We start from the raw sequence: 15833 nt of genomic DNA on the forward strand, positions 1-15833 counted from the left end.
TGTTTCCAAACAGCTGATGGAAGATACTTTTTAAAGAAGAAAGGAGTGCTTACAGTCCTCTTGGCCTATGCTCTCAATTTGTTTGCCAAGACAGACCAGCAGTTCTTCTGTTTCCTTAGACTATTCTTAATCACATTTTTTCTAGCAATTATTTCAAACATTTATATCCATTTTGACTCTACCATTCCTAAGCCTACATTCATTTCATTACTCATTATCAAAGAAGGCTACCAGAGAACTTTTTTCAGTTTTATGCTACTGATTACAGTCTCTGTGAGGGTTCGTCTTGCTGGGTATTTATTAGAGATCGAGATTTATTGAAGGAAGTGGGAAAGAACAGGAAGGAGCAGAAAGAGAACTAGAACTGTAATCTTGGACAATCCTGAAAACTCTGGAACATGTACGTCCCCTCAGAGTTGTCTGATGTTTTGGGAAAATATATCTCAGCTTCAATCAGCCATTAATGTGCTGTCCTGGGAAGACCATTCCTTGGAACAATGTAGCTGAGACCAATGCTAAACCAGATGACAGCTGTGGCAGTCAATGCCTCCTTGAAGGCAGATCAGAGCAGTGCATCTCCAGGAGCATATTAGCAAATATACCATCACTCTTATTCTTCCTTTCTTCCCATTATATAGGAGAGATCTCTTCTCCAAGGCTAATTTCATTTCCCTCAACTTTGCACTTTTAAGTTTCTTTAAACTCTCCTTTCATGTGAGCTCTTTCCTAAACATATTTTAATTTTTTTTAAAGAGAATCTCACTTATCTACATTTCCTGTCCCAATCACAACCCTTTTTCTTAGAATCAAATACAAAACATTTAGATGACTTGTAAAGTTGTATGTAATTATCTTTCATGGCTCTCTCTTAATCTCATCCTCCTCTTTTACCTAGTGCTTATTTCCACTGCAGTCATATTGTCCATTGTCATTATTTACTTTTCTTTCTTTCTTTCTTTCTTTCTTTTCTTTCTTTCTTTCTTTCTTTCTTTCTTTCTTCTTTCTTTCTTCTTCTTTTTCTTCTTTCTTTCGGTTTTCCTTTCTGTTTCTTTCCCTGGATTGTTCTTCTCCCAAATATTCATATATTTGCTTTCTCCTTTCCTCAAGGTTTAAAGAGGATCCTATCATTCCTGCCCCTAGGGCATTCTTTATTTTTTGTTTTGTTTTTCTTCAAAAGATGAATCTATACCTGAAATTCTGTATCTTTATTTGATTATATATTACTTTTATTATCCTTCACTGAATGCAAGCTCTATGAGAGAATAACAGTCTCATCCAACAATGCACCACTAGTAGTAACATAATAATTCATAATACATGTTTTTACTCAAATGACATGTTAATTTGGTCCTTCTAACACCAATATCTCATATTTAAATATACAAAAGGAAATTAATAAATGTAATATATTCCCAACAACTAAGTGCACACTCTGTGGCAAGATTCTGAATTACAAAGACATATGCAATGTTGACTTCATCAGAAAATCCACAATCTCATGGCTATAGATACATAGACAAGAAATTGCATCCTAACATATTTACTTTTAAATATACTCATTTTTATAGCAAGCAGAGTGAGTGGTCACAGAAATTAACTCTATGTTAATAATCTATAATATTTTAATATGTCCTAAGGTCAGACTTCTAATCAACTAGCCTTATAATATTAATACTCTAAAAAATGTAGTAACACATGAATAGTTGAGACACATGAATAGTTCTCCTAAATCTCAGCCTAAATATTTGTATACTTTAGACTAATTTAGACTTATTATTTAGCTTATAACTATTATAACATGAAGGCGCATCCTTCAGATAAAAAAGCACAGGCTAAAGCAGTAAACCAAACCATGTGCTGCATCAGAACATGGGATCATCTGGTGCCATTGTGAGAAGCAGAAAGGAGAACTAGAACTGTAAAATGGACAATCCTGAAAACTCTGGAACATGTATGTACCCTCAGAGTTGTCTGCTAACAACTATAGCTAACAACTATAGCTGCTAACTATAGCTAATAGTTCATGTCCTGATCTCACATCTGTAGACTTTCTGGTGGAGATCCTAGTGAAAATGACCATGTGGGAGACAACATTTATCAAGGAGTAGTGGCAACATTCACCAGCAAAGAAGAACCAAAGTGATGCTGTCAACAGGAATAGAACCACAATACAAAAAATTATCACAAGATATAAATGGCAGGTAGCACAGCATCTCACAGATTTAAGACAAGAAGAGACTGAGTCTATTGCTTAACATAATTAAAGAAAGCTAAAAGAGGAATATTTATTTTCCCTTTCATTTCCATGCAACTCACACTAACACTTCTTGGAAACAAACTAAATTATGGGGAATAAAATTCCAAAGTATATTTCAGAAGAAAGACATTTGTTCTGAAATACCACTAATGGTCTCTTTTCAGGCCAGTGGTGAGAAATATATATACATGAAATCATCTTAATTCCCAGCCCACAATTAAGGAGAAAGTAGTAATTAGAATAATTGTTCATGAAGCTTGCTTGCTAAATAAGACAATCTACTGCGTGGCTTTCGAAAAAGTATTAAAAATTAACCAGCCCATACCAATATTACTAATGATAAATTTTGGTTATGGGGTACATGAACATGTGGTTTAGAAATCTTCATGATGATTTGACGAATAAAAAATTGACTTTCAAAGGTATTAATGGGACCAGATGATGTTATAGAGAGAAGCATGAAGTAGGTAACACTGAAAAAGGAAAACAGTAGAAACAAAAACCAAGCCTAATAGGGACTATCAAAGTATAGCTAAACAGTTTAAAGCATTTTATGATTTCCTGATGGTATTAGTTCTTGTTTTGTCAAAAGAATGCTTGAAATGATATAAGAATTCGGCTAGTCAGAGAATTAGGGGTATAAAAATACTTAGGTTATAGAGACAAAATATAACATCTTATATTTTAGAAATAATTACATAAAGTCAAAGGAAGACTTATTTGAAGTTTGAAGAGTTACTTACAAAATATGTTTCAATAAAAGGTCTCTTTTACTTGAAAATTCCAAATAAATTATTCTACTCTTTCTTTGCCCAATAACTAAAATTATTTTATTTGTAAAAGTTTAAAAATATACCTTAGGGCTTAAAAATGATGACTTTATTAAATTTTAATTTTTAACAACAACGTGTGTCAAAATGTATTGGAAACATATTTCCGTTTCATTTTAAAATATTTTATTTATTAAAGATTTTATTTATTTATTCATGAGAGGCACACAGAGAGGAAGAGACACAGGCAGAGGGGGAAGCAGGCCCCATACAGGGAGCCCGATGTGAGACTGAATCTCGGGACTCCAGGATCACGCCCTGAGCGGACGGCGGGCGCTAAACTGCTGAGCCACCCAGGGATCCCCCCTCATTTTAAAAGATTTTGCCATAAGTCTAAAACTTGTTAATTAGCAACTGTGATAGATATTTGGTCAAGCCTCTGCCATTTGGACAAATGAATAAATCCCTTGTAAAGGTGTGAACTTTTTTGCTTTTCTTCTATTATCCATTGGTTTCTTAAGAACGATTCTTAGAATCATTCTCTAATCTGATTTCTAAGAACACAGAAAGACATCTGTATAAATTCTTATAAACTACTAATAAGAATTATTTTAAAGATATTGATTTATTTTAGAGAGAGAGAGAGTGCTGGAGGGAAATGGAATCTGAAGCCAATTCTGCCTCTGCGCTGAGTGCAGAGCCCAACACAGGGCTCAATCTCACAACTTCGAGATAATGACTAGAGCTGAAACCAAGAGTTGGACGCTCAACCAACTGAGCCACCCAGGTGCCCCAAGAAATATTTTAATTTCCTACTTAGTAGAAATAATTTAGAAGGCAAATACAGGAAGAAATCACATCTTATAGGAAATCAAAGTGAATTACATTAAAAAAATTCCTCCATCCTATTCTTCACAGTTCAAGATGTAATAACTCATAATAACTAGGAATTGTGGACAGATGTGATATTTGAGAATTAGGTAACGAAATTTTGAAGTGAAAAACATTTGCTCTTGAAAACCTGTTTTGAAGAGTGCTAGGAACCTTTGAAAAATGAAAACTACATTCTGAGGCGAGGGAAACCGAACAGCTGGGAACAGGCCAGAACAGTACATGGAATTAGTAGCATGGAGAAACATTTGCCCAGACAGCAGCCCAAGACTGCCTAGGGGTTTGGTTGTCACAATGCAAATGAGCTAATTGTGCTATATTCTGGAGGAAGATGAGGGAAAAGAAGATTTTTTTCAGTCTGTAGTAGTACAGCTTTAAATGCTATACATAAGTGAAGGCTGATTTATCTTCTATCCCATGTCTGACTCCAACTATACTTGCACCCAAATAAAAGAACAAGAGAGTAAAAAAAAAAAGCAAGGCAAAACAAACAAATAAAATACACATTTTAATGTGTCAGAGTTCTTAAAAACTGAAACATATTTTCTTGAGCTGTGTTTCTACTTTTCAAGGCATTTTTGATTCAAAAGTTGTCTTACTTTCATCTTTTTTCAGGAAAATCTTTTTCAAATGAATCTTAGCAGGAATGATAAAAGAAAAAAAAAGAGTTCTCTACATGTTGGTTTTCTGTAAAGGATTTTTTACTCTGTTCTTGATCTGAAAGAACAATTTTGAATAACCCAGGGTTCATAAAAAAAAAGTGAAAAAAATCTTGGAATTATCACTCTGGTTCTATATTCAAATATGTGAAAGGAAAGAAAAGCATATGGCCATGACTGAGAGACCTCAGAGTGGAGCACTTAAGGAAATCAGCATGAAAAATAAAATGCCCATTAACAAGTGATGATTTACTGTATAATTTATGGGAGGATAGAGTATGCTTGAAACTGTAGTTAGCACCTGGATGCCATGAAATATAAATTGAGATGAAATGTGTTCATGAAATTCCATTAATAAGAAGTATGATGTTGGTTTCCTTTCTATTTTGTTTCTAGTGTAACAGAGAGCACTGGTAAACTTGGGCAATATTCAGTATTTTCTACTTGATTTTTTTCTTAGATGCATTAAGATCTTTGTTTTCAGAATTTAGAGATTATCTCTAAGTATCTTTCTGTCTCTTTCTCTATATGTATCTGTCTCTCTGTTTTTATACTCTCTCTCTCATCATTCAACATCCCTGACATATGCAAACCTAACACACCAAACTGTGCTATCCACATTATACCCTTGTGTAAGTCTCCTCTCATCCTGAATAATACCCAATATCTTACAATATCTTGTAAGAATGACTGTGTGTGACCTTCAACAATAGGTCATAAAATACATGATGGTTTCCACTCTGTGGTCTCTTGCATTACCTGCTCTGGGGGAAGTCAAACACCATGTGAAAGGCCAATGGAGACATCCACACAGTAGGGAACTAAGGCTTCCTGCTTATAGCCAGCCCAACTTGCCAGGCATGTGCTTGAGCTGCACTGGAATAGATTGCCTCACACTATTCAAGCATTCAGATGACTGTATACTCTGTACAATGTCTGACTCTTTACTGCATATGATGTTTAGTTTTGTCAACTTGACCAAACTTGGAGGATGTCCAGATAGCTGGTAAAACATTATTTCTGTGGATATCTCTGTAAGGATGTTTCCAGAATGGAATAGCACTAAAATTGGTGAACTGAGTAAAGCAGATGGCTCTTCCCAATGCAGGCAGGCAGCATGCAGTTTGTTGAGAGTCCAAATACAACAAAAAGGTGGAAGAAGGGTGAATCAGTCTGTTCAACATGAGACATCCATTTTATATTCCATCAGACATTGGCATTCCTAGTTTTGGGCTTTGGGTGCACACTAGGATTTACATTGTCAATTCCAACCCCCTCTCCCACTCCCTCCTTCCCCAATTCTCAAGCCTTTGGACTCAAATTAAATTGTACCACTAGATTTCTTAGTTCTCCAACTTATAGATGGCAGCTCATGGGACTTCTCAGTTTCCATAACCACATGAGCCAGTTCCTATAATAAATCTTGTATGTATGTATGTATGTATGTATGTATGTATGTATGTATATATTTAGGTCCTTTTGGTTCTGTTTCTCTGGGGAATCCTAACTAATACACAACATGGGGAACCCAGGCAGTATTACTCAGCTAAACCACTTGTAAGTTCCTGACCATCAGAAACTATGAGATGCTTGTTTTGTTTTAAGGCACTAAGTTTCAAGGTAATTTATTACACATCTCTAGAAAAATAATAGTTTAAAATTGTATTCAGAGCTTTTTTCAGGTTGTCCAAACAAAGATAGAGTCCCATTTATGGATGATGGAGCAATGTTTCAGCTCTTTGCTTTATACAAATAACTTACTCTAGCTCCCTGTCTCATGTTAAACCTGTATTGTCATTCCCTGTCTCTGGCATAGATTTTCAAAATCTAGCTTATGATCTAGAACTCCTAATAGCTTATGCTTGTTCACCAGTAGCAGTTTCTTTTTTTATTTCTAGAATACAATTTTATTTTTTTATAATAAATTTATTTTTTATTGGTGTTCAATTTGCCAACATACAGAATAACACCCAGTGCTCTTCCCGTCAAGTGCCCCCCTCAGTGCCCGTCACCCATTCACCCCCACCCCCCACCCTCCTCTCCTTCCACCACCCCTAGTTTGTTTCCCAGAGTTAGGAGTCTTTATGTTCTTCCTTTCTGATATTTCCCACACATTTCTTCTCCCTTCCCTTATATTCCCTTTTACTATTATTTATATTCCCCAAATGAATGAGACCATATAATGTTTGTCCTTCTCCAATTGACTTACTTCACTCAGCATAATACCCTCCAGTTCCATCCACGTTGAAGCAAATGGTGGGTATTTGTCATTTCTTTTCTTTTTTTTTTCTTTTGTGTGTGTGTGTGTGTGTGTGTGTGTGTGTGTGTGTATAATAAAACAGTCTGGCATCCTGGGAAAGGAGGTCAGGTTTTATTAGAATATTAAAAAAATAATTTTCTCATCAAGCTAAAGATAAGCAGAAGGTTAAAACAATTTATGAATCCATCCTCTGTTAATACAAATCTTCCAAGTTTGAATGTCCATCATTTTAGTGACAAAGTGACCTCGACCTAACATTGCACGTAACATTCCATCATTGCCACCAGCCTTATCACCCTGTGAAGACCATGTTCCAAAATTACTTTTTCATTTCCAGAATTAGGATTCTGATTCCGTCAATCTTCCTGAGTCCAATGTAGAATATTAGGAAAGTGTTTGCTGAATGAATAACCTCATTAAAATAAGTGAATGCTCATTTGTTATGCTGGTTCATGGGGCTGTAGTCCAGGCCTAGTAAATTAGGTTATTAAATTTCTTGTGTGTCAATATCATGGGGTTTTAGCTGAAATTGTAATGCATTCTGGTGCTATACTTTTAGAGAATCTACTTTAATAAATCTGAACGAGGACCTGGAAATCAGCATTTTAACATCAAGACAGGGGGTTTTGATAAACTAAAGCTGATGATTGATTACTCTGAGAAATACTGTCAAGATTGTTTCTTATTTTCATTGATATATTTTTTCTTTCACTTATTTCCACTGATACTTTAAAAGTAGTTTTTGTTTTTGTTTTCTGGTTGGTTTTTCTTTGCCTGTTTGTTTTGTTTCTTTTATATGGCTTCCAAAACTGTGGTAAAAAGTGTTATGGTCATGGAGAATAAATAAATAGAAGAGAAGCAACAGTAATGATTTATGGGTAAAAGCATTTGCAATTCATGTTTTTATAAGTCAGAAGCAACTGTGTAGTATTTCTGTGACAATGCAATTAAAATGAGTATAGCACAACAATGCAAAAGTATTCTAAGATAAATGGTAATATAAACAGTAGCAGACTCTTATACTTGTCTTTAGTTAACTGCCAAATGTTAACTATATTATAAATATTAACAACAAAATAAACCCCCTAATATCAGGATCAGAAGTATTGGGAATATTTCAGGTGAAGATGAAGATTTTGATTGAGGTTTGAGTTTGGAAATATGTGCTCAATTTATAAAAAGCCATTAAGCCTCTTAGGGCACAGCAGGCACATCATGTTCATTTTAAGAAATGTTGCCTATTTGATAGGAAACTGCAAGTCCATCAGAGCTGATTTGATGTAAAACTCTTGAAGGGATATATGCATTTGTTTTTCTTTTATCAATATTAATTAGTTTATGGTCTTCATGAAGAGAGAGAGGAAGATTTATATTCAGGGTGAGAGAGTGTCTAATTTTTCTTTTCAGAGAAACATTCAGAAAAAAATAATAAAAGGATATGCACATTATCATATGTAAAAATTTGAATGACATATATTTGAATAGCATGACTTAGATAAATCTTACAGAAAGTTGTAATAGAAGAATGCAGTGAATATTTTGATGTTCTTTTTTTTTTTGATGTTCTTGTAATTTTTATATGAAATTTAATGAAATTCTTGTAATATTGATTTTGATTTTGAATAGTCTGCTTACTAAGCACTAATACATTGAGATACCAAATAATTGATTAATAAAATTGCTTACTATACTGAGAAGAAGATAGGATTTTGAATGTAGCATTATCATTCAAAGTACATAATTATGGTTTCAGCTATCTGTGGGTAACCTAGAAAGTTTTTGACTTTTCATAGTAGTTTGTGATTTTGCTGAGGCTAGGTAAAAAATTTAATTGCTTGTGTTTCAAAGCTGATGTGCAAGAGAAAACCACAGAGGAAGTGAATGAACATATTCTGCCGAGAACACCATCATCTCAAACTGCTCTTTTGGCCTCTATTAATTATGAAGTACACATTACATGGGGGTAATGAGTTTGGATATTCTCAAAGGTTTTAAGAACATATCTCTGTTAATATTTCCTCCATTCCATAAGAATCTGCCTGAGACTCAGTTTCTTATTATAAAACAATCTGAATATTAGTAAGATCTAATTTCATAAAACTCATATGAGGTAGAAAAAGATAATATATATGAAAAAATAACTCATAATTTCTAATTGCTTTAAAAACCCCTTTAATAATACAATGATTTAGAAACATCATAATGATAATGATTCATCAGTAATGCAGTTACAAAACATTTTCAATTCTTTTATAAGCTATTTATAAATAAATGCTGATTCTAAGCAATAGAAAAATATATTTTAATTAATTAAAGTCTCCTTATAGAGTACCAATACAGTACTATGGTGGGAAGTTGAAATTATATCATATAAGTCAGTAAATTAAAATGCTATTTTATTTAGCTGTAATCTACTATACGTATAAATAATATGTTTTATTTTTTATTTTTATTTTTTTTTAATAATATGTTTTAGAAATAACTTATTTTTCCATACAAACTTTGATTTACGATGCCAATAGCAAGAATCCCTCAGTTATCTTTCAAATTAACACATTTATATTTTATAGAAAAGAAATCTTTAAAGTGATAGCTACAAACATGAGTTGATCTCAGAGTGATAAATACCTCTTAGCATATATTTTTGCCTTTCACCTATTTCTTGGAAATGTGTTGTTGTTTCTGGAATAAGTAATGCATTTCTTTAAAACTTCAGATTGATATATATCAATACTTTTTTGAGGAAAAGTCAGCATTTTGGAAGTACCTACTATGTGTTAAATATTAAAGAGATAACAGAGATATTATGACCAAGTTTATCAAATAAACAGGAAAAAAAGAATAAACATTAATGAAAAAACACAACTTACCAAAACTGACACAAGAATAAATAGAAATCCAGTACAATCCTATACTCAGTAAAGAAAATAAACACAAAGAAATCTTTAAGCCAGATGGTTTTGTTAGTTGAATTTACTCCTTCATTGAGGAATAAAATTACACTAGTTTTTCATAATTCTTCTATATATTTATAATTCTCAACTATTTTATGAGACCAGTATAATCTTGATAGGAAAATCCTAATAAGAGCACAGCATAAGAGGTTGATTACAGGACCATCTCTTTCATAAACACAGAATCTAAAATTTAAATGATAATAATAAATTAAAGATTCAAACACAGCAAATTACAATACGTCCAATATTTCATAAATAAGTTGGATTTATTTGAAGACTGTAATACTATTTTTTCATAAAATTAACCAATTAAATCTACATGTTGATAGAATAAAAGAAAAAAAACTCTATCATTTTCGATGGATGATGCAAAAGTATTTTATATAATTCAGTATAAATTTAATGAAACAGGTAACGTATAGGCTAATTAGGAAGAGGAGGGAACATTCTTAATCTAATAGAATGTATTTAATCTTCAGCCCAGGAGTAGGAATAAAGTGAAGATATTTGCTATCACTATTTTAATTCAAAATCATACTCAAGATTTTAAAGGAGCCAAAGGGGGAAAAAAAAAGAAACAAAAAAATAAATAAATAAGGCTGGAAAGCATGAAATAAGTTTGTTATGGTCAAATGATTGTGCATGTAAATAATCCAGAAAAAAACTAAAGCAGTATTAGAATTAAAAAAGCAAATTCAGGGATCCCTGGGTGGCGCAGCGGTTTGGCGCCTGCCTTTGGCCCAGGGCGCGATCCTGGAGACCCGGGATCGAATCCCACGTCGGGCTCCCGGCATGGAGCCTGCTTCTCCCTCTGCCTATGTCTCTGCCTCTCTCTCTCTCTCTCTCTCTCTCTCTCTGTGACTATCATAAATAAATAAAAAAAATAAAATAAAATAAAAAAAAAAGCAAATTCAGTAGGGCACCTACCTAGCTTAGTCAGCCAAGTGTCTGACTCTTGGTTTCAGCTCAAGTCATAATCTCATGAGTCATGATAATTTTTAAAAAGCAAATTCTATAATTTCACTTCATATTTTATAACTAAAAATAAATGACATTCCTAGATAGCATCCAGGTAAAGTTAATTTTAAAAAATGATATAATTTAAAACAGCTTAAAACATATCCAATAGATTTTTTTTAATTTCCAGCTATGGTGGAGTAAAGAGATTGGCAATTTGTTCCCCTTAAATACAAGATACAGTTAAAAACTGGAAAATATGCCTCAAAAAAATCTCAATTTCCTGTCTCTGGAAATTGAACAAAGACCAATTATAAATTAATAACTGTTTCTTCAAGAAAAACTATTAAATAATGGGTAAGAACAATGGGAGTCTGTAGCCTTGCTTGGGGCAATTCTTGTATATCCTCCACTACCTCAACCTCTGCCCTATTAAGCTTGATTACATAATGTTACTGTATTTGGTCTGAAAAAGGGGAAACCGCTTTACTGCCAAGGGGCAGATTTGATTTGGGACTGAAGATGAATACCTGACTAGATCGTAAGTAAATGTAGCAAACTCTATAGGAAACAGTTGAGGAAATCCCACAACTCTTACTCTGGGATTAGCATCTCTGTTGGGTCTGTTATAATCTAGCCAGAAAATTGGTGGGGAATCTCTGAAATTAGAGAAATATAGAAGGATATATGACTTTTCATATATCGTTGGTTGAGTAGGAAGCTATGTATGCATACAGGGGACAGCAGAGAGCTTGGGGAAAGTCAGCAATAAGCAGGAGCTGAAAATGGCCACAACTGTGAATCTGGTCTCTAACTCACATACATATTTACTGGCAGATTGGAAGTCATGTAAAATAAAGTTGTTTAAGCTATGCTTCCAATTCTGGGTTAGCCACTAAGCTATGCTGACCTTTGACAAAGAAGTCAGAATTAAATAAAGTAAAAAAAAAAAAAAGAAAGGGGGGACTCCTGGGTGGCGCAGCGCTTTGGCGCCTGCCTTTGGCCCAAGGCGCGATGCGATCCTGGTGACCCGGGATCGAGTCCCACGTCAGGCTCCCGGTGCATGGAGCCTGCTTCTCCCTCTGCCTGTGTCTCTGCCTCTCTCTTTCTCTCTCTCTGTGACTATCATAAATAAATTAAAAAAAAAATTAAAAAAAAAAGAAAGAAAGAAAGAAAGAAAGAAAGAAAGAAAGAAAGAAAGAAAGAAGAAAGAAAGAAAAAAAGAAATGGTATAACAAACCATTCACTGCAGAAGAGACAAGTTCCACAGATAAAGTCCAGGCAAGTTACTGAAATAAATAAATACATAAATAAATTAATAAAAGTAAAATAAATAAATAAAAATGTAACAAGCAACAGCAACTACTGTCAAGGGAGGAAGGGTGGCAAATCCAGAGTTGCTACAAAATAGTAACTGAAATGTCCAGTTTTCAACAAAATTTGTCAGATATGCAACAAATTAGAAGGTATGGCACATACTCAGGAAAATACTGTTGATCAGGAACTGAGTGGACCACATGTTGGATACATCAAACAAAAACTCTATTCAGATATTATAAATAAATTTTAAAAAGTAAAGGAACCTGTATTTAAAGAAATAATAAAAATTAAGATTATAATACCTCAAAAATAGGACATATAGGAAGAAAAATAGAAACTATATAAAGTAATCAAATGAAATAACCAAATGAAAATAATCAATTTATATTGGAGATAAGCACAAGTAATAATACATATATGATGAGATTTATAAAATATGTAAGATCAGAATATATTAAAAAATAATGCAAAGGACTGGAAGGGAGACATAGAGGTACATTTGAATAAAAGTAGATTCTAATAAGCTAATCTTGATTATTATAAAGTGAAAAAAAAGATGCACACTAGAATATAGTCATATACAGCTAGTAAGCCCATAGAAGAGACAAATTGGAGTACTACAAAGTACACGTTTAGTGAAAAAAAGGGAAGAAAATTCACACAGACAAGAAATACAAGGACAATGGGCCTAAAACCAAATATATTACTTTCCTGTAGCTGCTATAAAAATTTAGCACAACATGAGTGGCTTAAGCCAACAGAACTTTATTCTCTCACAATTCTGGATGTTTGAAGTCCAAAATCAAGGGGTTGGTAAGGCCATGCTTTATTCAAAGGCTCTGAGGAAGAATCCTTGCCTCTTCTAGTTTCTAGTGGTTGCCAGCAATTTCTGGCATTCCTTGGCTTGTGGGAAGGTAACCACAATTTGGGCCTTTATCTCCACAGGGCCTTCTTTCCTCTCTGTCTTTGTGTCTCTGTGTCTGAATTTTCCTCTTTTCATAGGGACACAAGACATACTGGATTTGAGGCCTACCCTAATCCTGTCTGAACTCAATTACATCTGTGAAGACTGTATTTCTGAGTAAGGTCACATCTACAGGTTATGCCCAGGTGGGCATTAATTTTAGGGGTAACTATTTAGCCCAGTATACCAACTAGATTTGTAATTATATATAAGTGATTCAAATACTCTAAGTAAAAGATTAAAAATATAAGAAAGGACAAAAAAGCAAAGCCTAACTCTCAGCTGTGTTTACGAAACACAATATAAAATTAACTATTCTAAATAGAATCATAAAAAAGCTAACGTGGAAATATTAACATTAGGCAAAGTTGATTTCAGATAAAAGGATATTACTAAAGACAAAAGGGACATATTTAATAATAAAAGCTTCAATTCATTAAGCATGATTAGTAATTCAAAATTTATGGATGTTTATAACAACAAATCTCAAAAAGAAATGAAACAAAAGGAGACAAATCTGAAAGCAGAAACGGAACAAACCCACAATCATAATTCGATATTTGGTGCTCTTCTGTCAGCAATTAATAGAGTCATAGAGAAAATTCACTAAAAATATAGAAAATTTGAACTATATATATATTTTTAATTTGAACAATATTGATCAGGTACTTGACCTAACTGACCCCTTAGAGGATTACAACCCAAACTACCAAAATATACATTTTATTAATGTGCACATGAAATATGAACAACACAGACAATAGAAAGCCATGAAAGAAATCTGAAAAAAAGTAGATGAATTGAAATCATAGAGAAAATTTTCTGATCAATAAAAAATTAAATTAGAAATCCATAAACACCATATAAAATCTACAAATATTGGAAAATTAGATAAAAGATCTAAAATAGCCCATGCGTTCAAGTAGACAAAGACACCTTAAGGTATAAGTAGTTAAAAAATGACTTTAAACTGAATAAAAAAAAAAGTGTTTTTTAAAAATATTAAGAAAGTGATAAGGTAAGCTTCATACTGGCCAAAAATATTTGTAATACATATACATGAAAGGGGACTTGTATCTAGAAAAAAAATACTGTTAAAATTTAATAAGATAAACATTCCCCTTTAAGACTGCGCAAATGATTTGTATGAATACTTCAAGAAAGAAGGTACATGAATAGTCTCTAGGATATGAAAGATGGTAAGCAATATTATACAGCAAGAAAATATAAAACAAAATCATAATAATATGCGACTACACAACTAGAATTCCTAAAATTATCAAGTATTGCTGAAGATATGGAGAATCTAGAACTCTCCTAGAACACTGATGGTACAATATGAAATGATGGAACTACTTGGAGAACTTTCTGGTAATGTCTATAAATTTAAAACTAAATTTATTTCATGACTCAGTTGTTCCAATCCTTCATTACCTAAGAGTTATGAAATATATGTCCATACATGTATTGTTACATGTTTATTAATAGGCTTATTCTTAAAAGTGTTGAACTATAAACAACCCAAGTGTCCATCAACCAGTGAATGGTTAAAAAAGAAAAAATCCTGGAGTATGAGTACAATGAAATGCAACTTGGCAATAAAAATAAATGGACTAGTAATGCACTCAATAATATGGATGGGTCAAAAATATAATCATAAGTAAAGGAAGACAGAAACAAATGAATATATTAGGTATGATTCCATTTCTTTTTTTTAAAAAAAGTAAAGAACAGGAAAACAAATCGATTGTGTCACAGAGTCCGTCCATAATTTCTAATCTATGATAGGCATTTGTGGACTACCTAGAAAGGAGAACCAAGGCTCTTTTTGGAGAGATGAAAATATTTGATATCTTGACTGAGTTTGTGGTTACATGATTTGTGGAGTTATTAGAACACATGTATTTGAATAATTACAGTGGACACATTTTATTTTATGGAAATTATACCTCAGTATGATTGTTTTTTTAGGTGTAAAACTTACAAAAATACTTAAGGGACCACACTAAATGAACACTAAATAAATGGGATTGTATTATTTTACTTTCAAGACATTCAGTTACCCTAATTTATAAAAAAACAAATTCACCCTTTCCACCGCCATCCTGGTTGCGTGTGGTTGACTGTGATTGCCATGTCTTCCCACAAGACTTTCAGAATCAAGCGATTCCTGGCCAAGAAACAAAAGCAGAATCGTCCTATTCCCCAGTGGATTCGGATGAAAACTGGTAATAAAATCAGGTACAACTCCAAGAGGAGACACTGGAGAAGAACCAAGCTGGGTCTATGAGGAAGCATCACACATCCTGAAATAGCAAACATAATTGGCACACATATTTAAGCCCCATGGAGATCTCATGTTCCTATCCTATCAATATGGAAACATCCTTCCTACCTGGCTAATAGACATGTCTTATCAAGGGAATGATTTTCTCTATTACTATGCCTCTATACCAGTAGGTTGGTTCAGTAATAAATGTGAGACCTTTCAGCTGAGCTGCTGTTGTGTCCTAATTTGTGAAGTGCTGAATTCCCCCTCCTGTCAGATCTCACATAGCACTGTCTGATAGAACTTTCTGCAGTGATAGAAATGGCCCTTGACAACGAAGTATTGAAAGTGTGGCTAGGGGACGCCTGTGTGGCTCTGTCTGCTAAGCGTCTGCCTTTGGCTCAGGTCTTGATGGGGAGTCAGCATGTCTCCCTCTCTCTGGTCCTCCCCCAGCTCATGTGCTTTCTCTCAAATAAAATCTTAAAAAAAAATTCAAAATATTATTAAGAAAGCCTTGTAAGAATTGACA

General features: G+C 33.4%; 1 protein-coding gene across 1 annotated transcript; it reads left to right on the plus strand.

The window, feature by feature from the left end:
• The first annotated feature begins 15135 nt into the window (after positions 1 to 15135).
• LOC112661809 (60S ribosomal protein L39) lies at positions 15136 to 15557 on the plus strand. The gene has a single exon (XM_025449935.3). It carries the CDS (start codon positions 15170 to 15172, stop codon positions 15323 to 15325), a length of 156 nt encoding a protein of 51 aa, XP_025305720.1. The 5' UTR covers positions 15136 to 15169; the 3' UTR covers positions 15326 to 15557.
• Positions 15558 to 15833: the final 276 nt, after the last annotated feature.

Source organism: Canis lupus, chromosome 31, assembly GCF_003254725.2.
Source record: "Canis lupus dingo isolate Sandy chromosome 31, ASM325472v2, whole genome shotgun sequence".
NCBI classification, from domain to species: Eukaryota; Metazoa; Chordata; class Mammalia; order Carnivora; family Canidae; genus Canis; species Canis lupus.

Bases quoted from the DNA above. Each gene is read 5' to 3' on its own strand.
- LOC112661809 (XM_025449935.3), top strand. From the start codon at position 15,170: ATGTCTTCCCACAAGACTTTCAGAATCAAGCGATTCCTGGCCAAGAAA.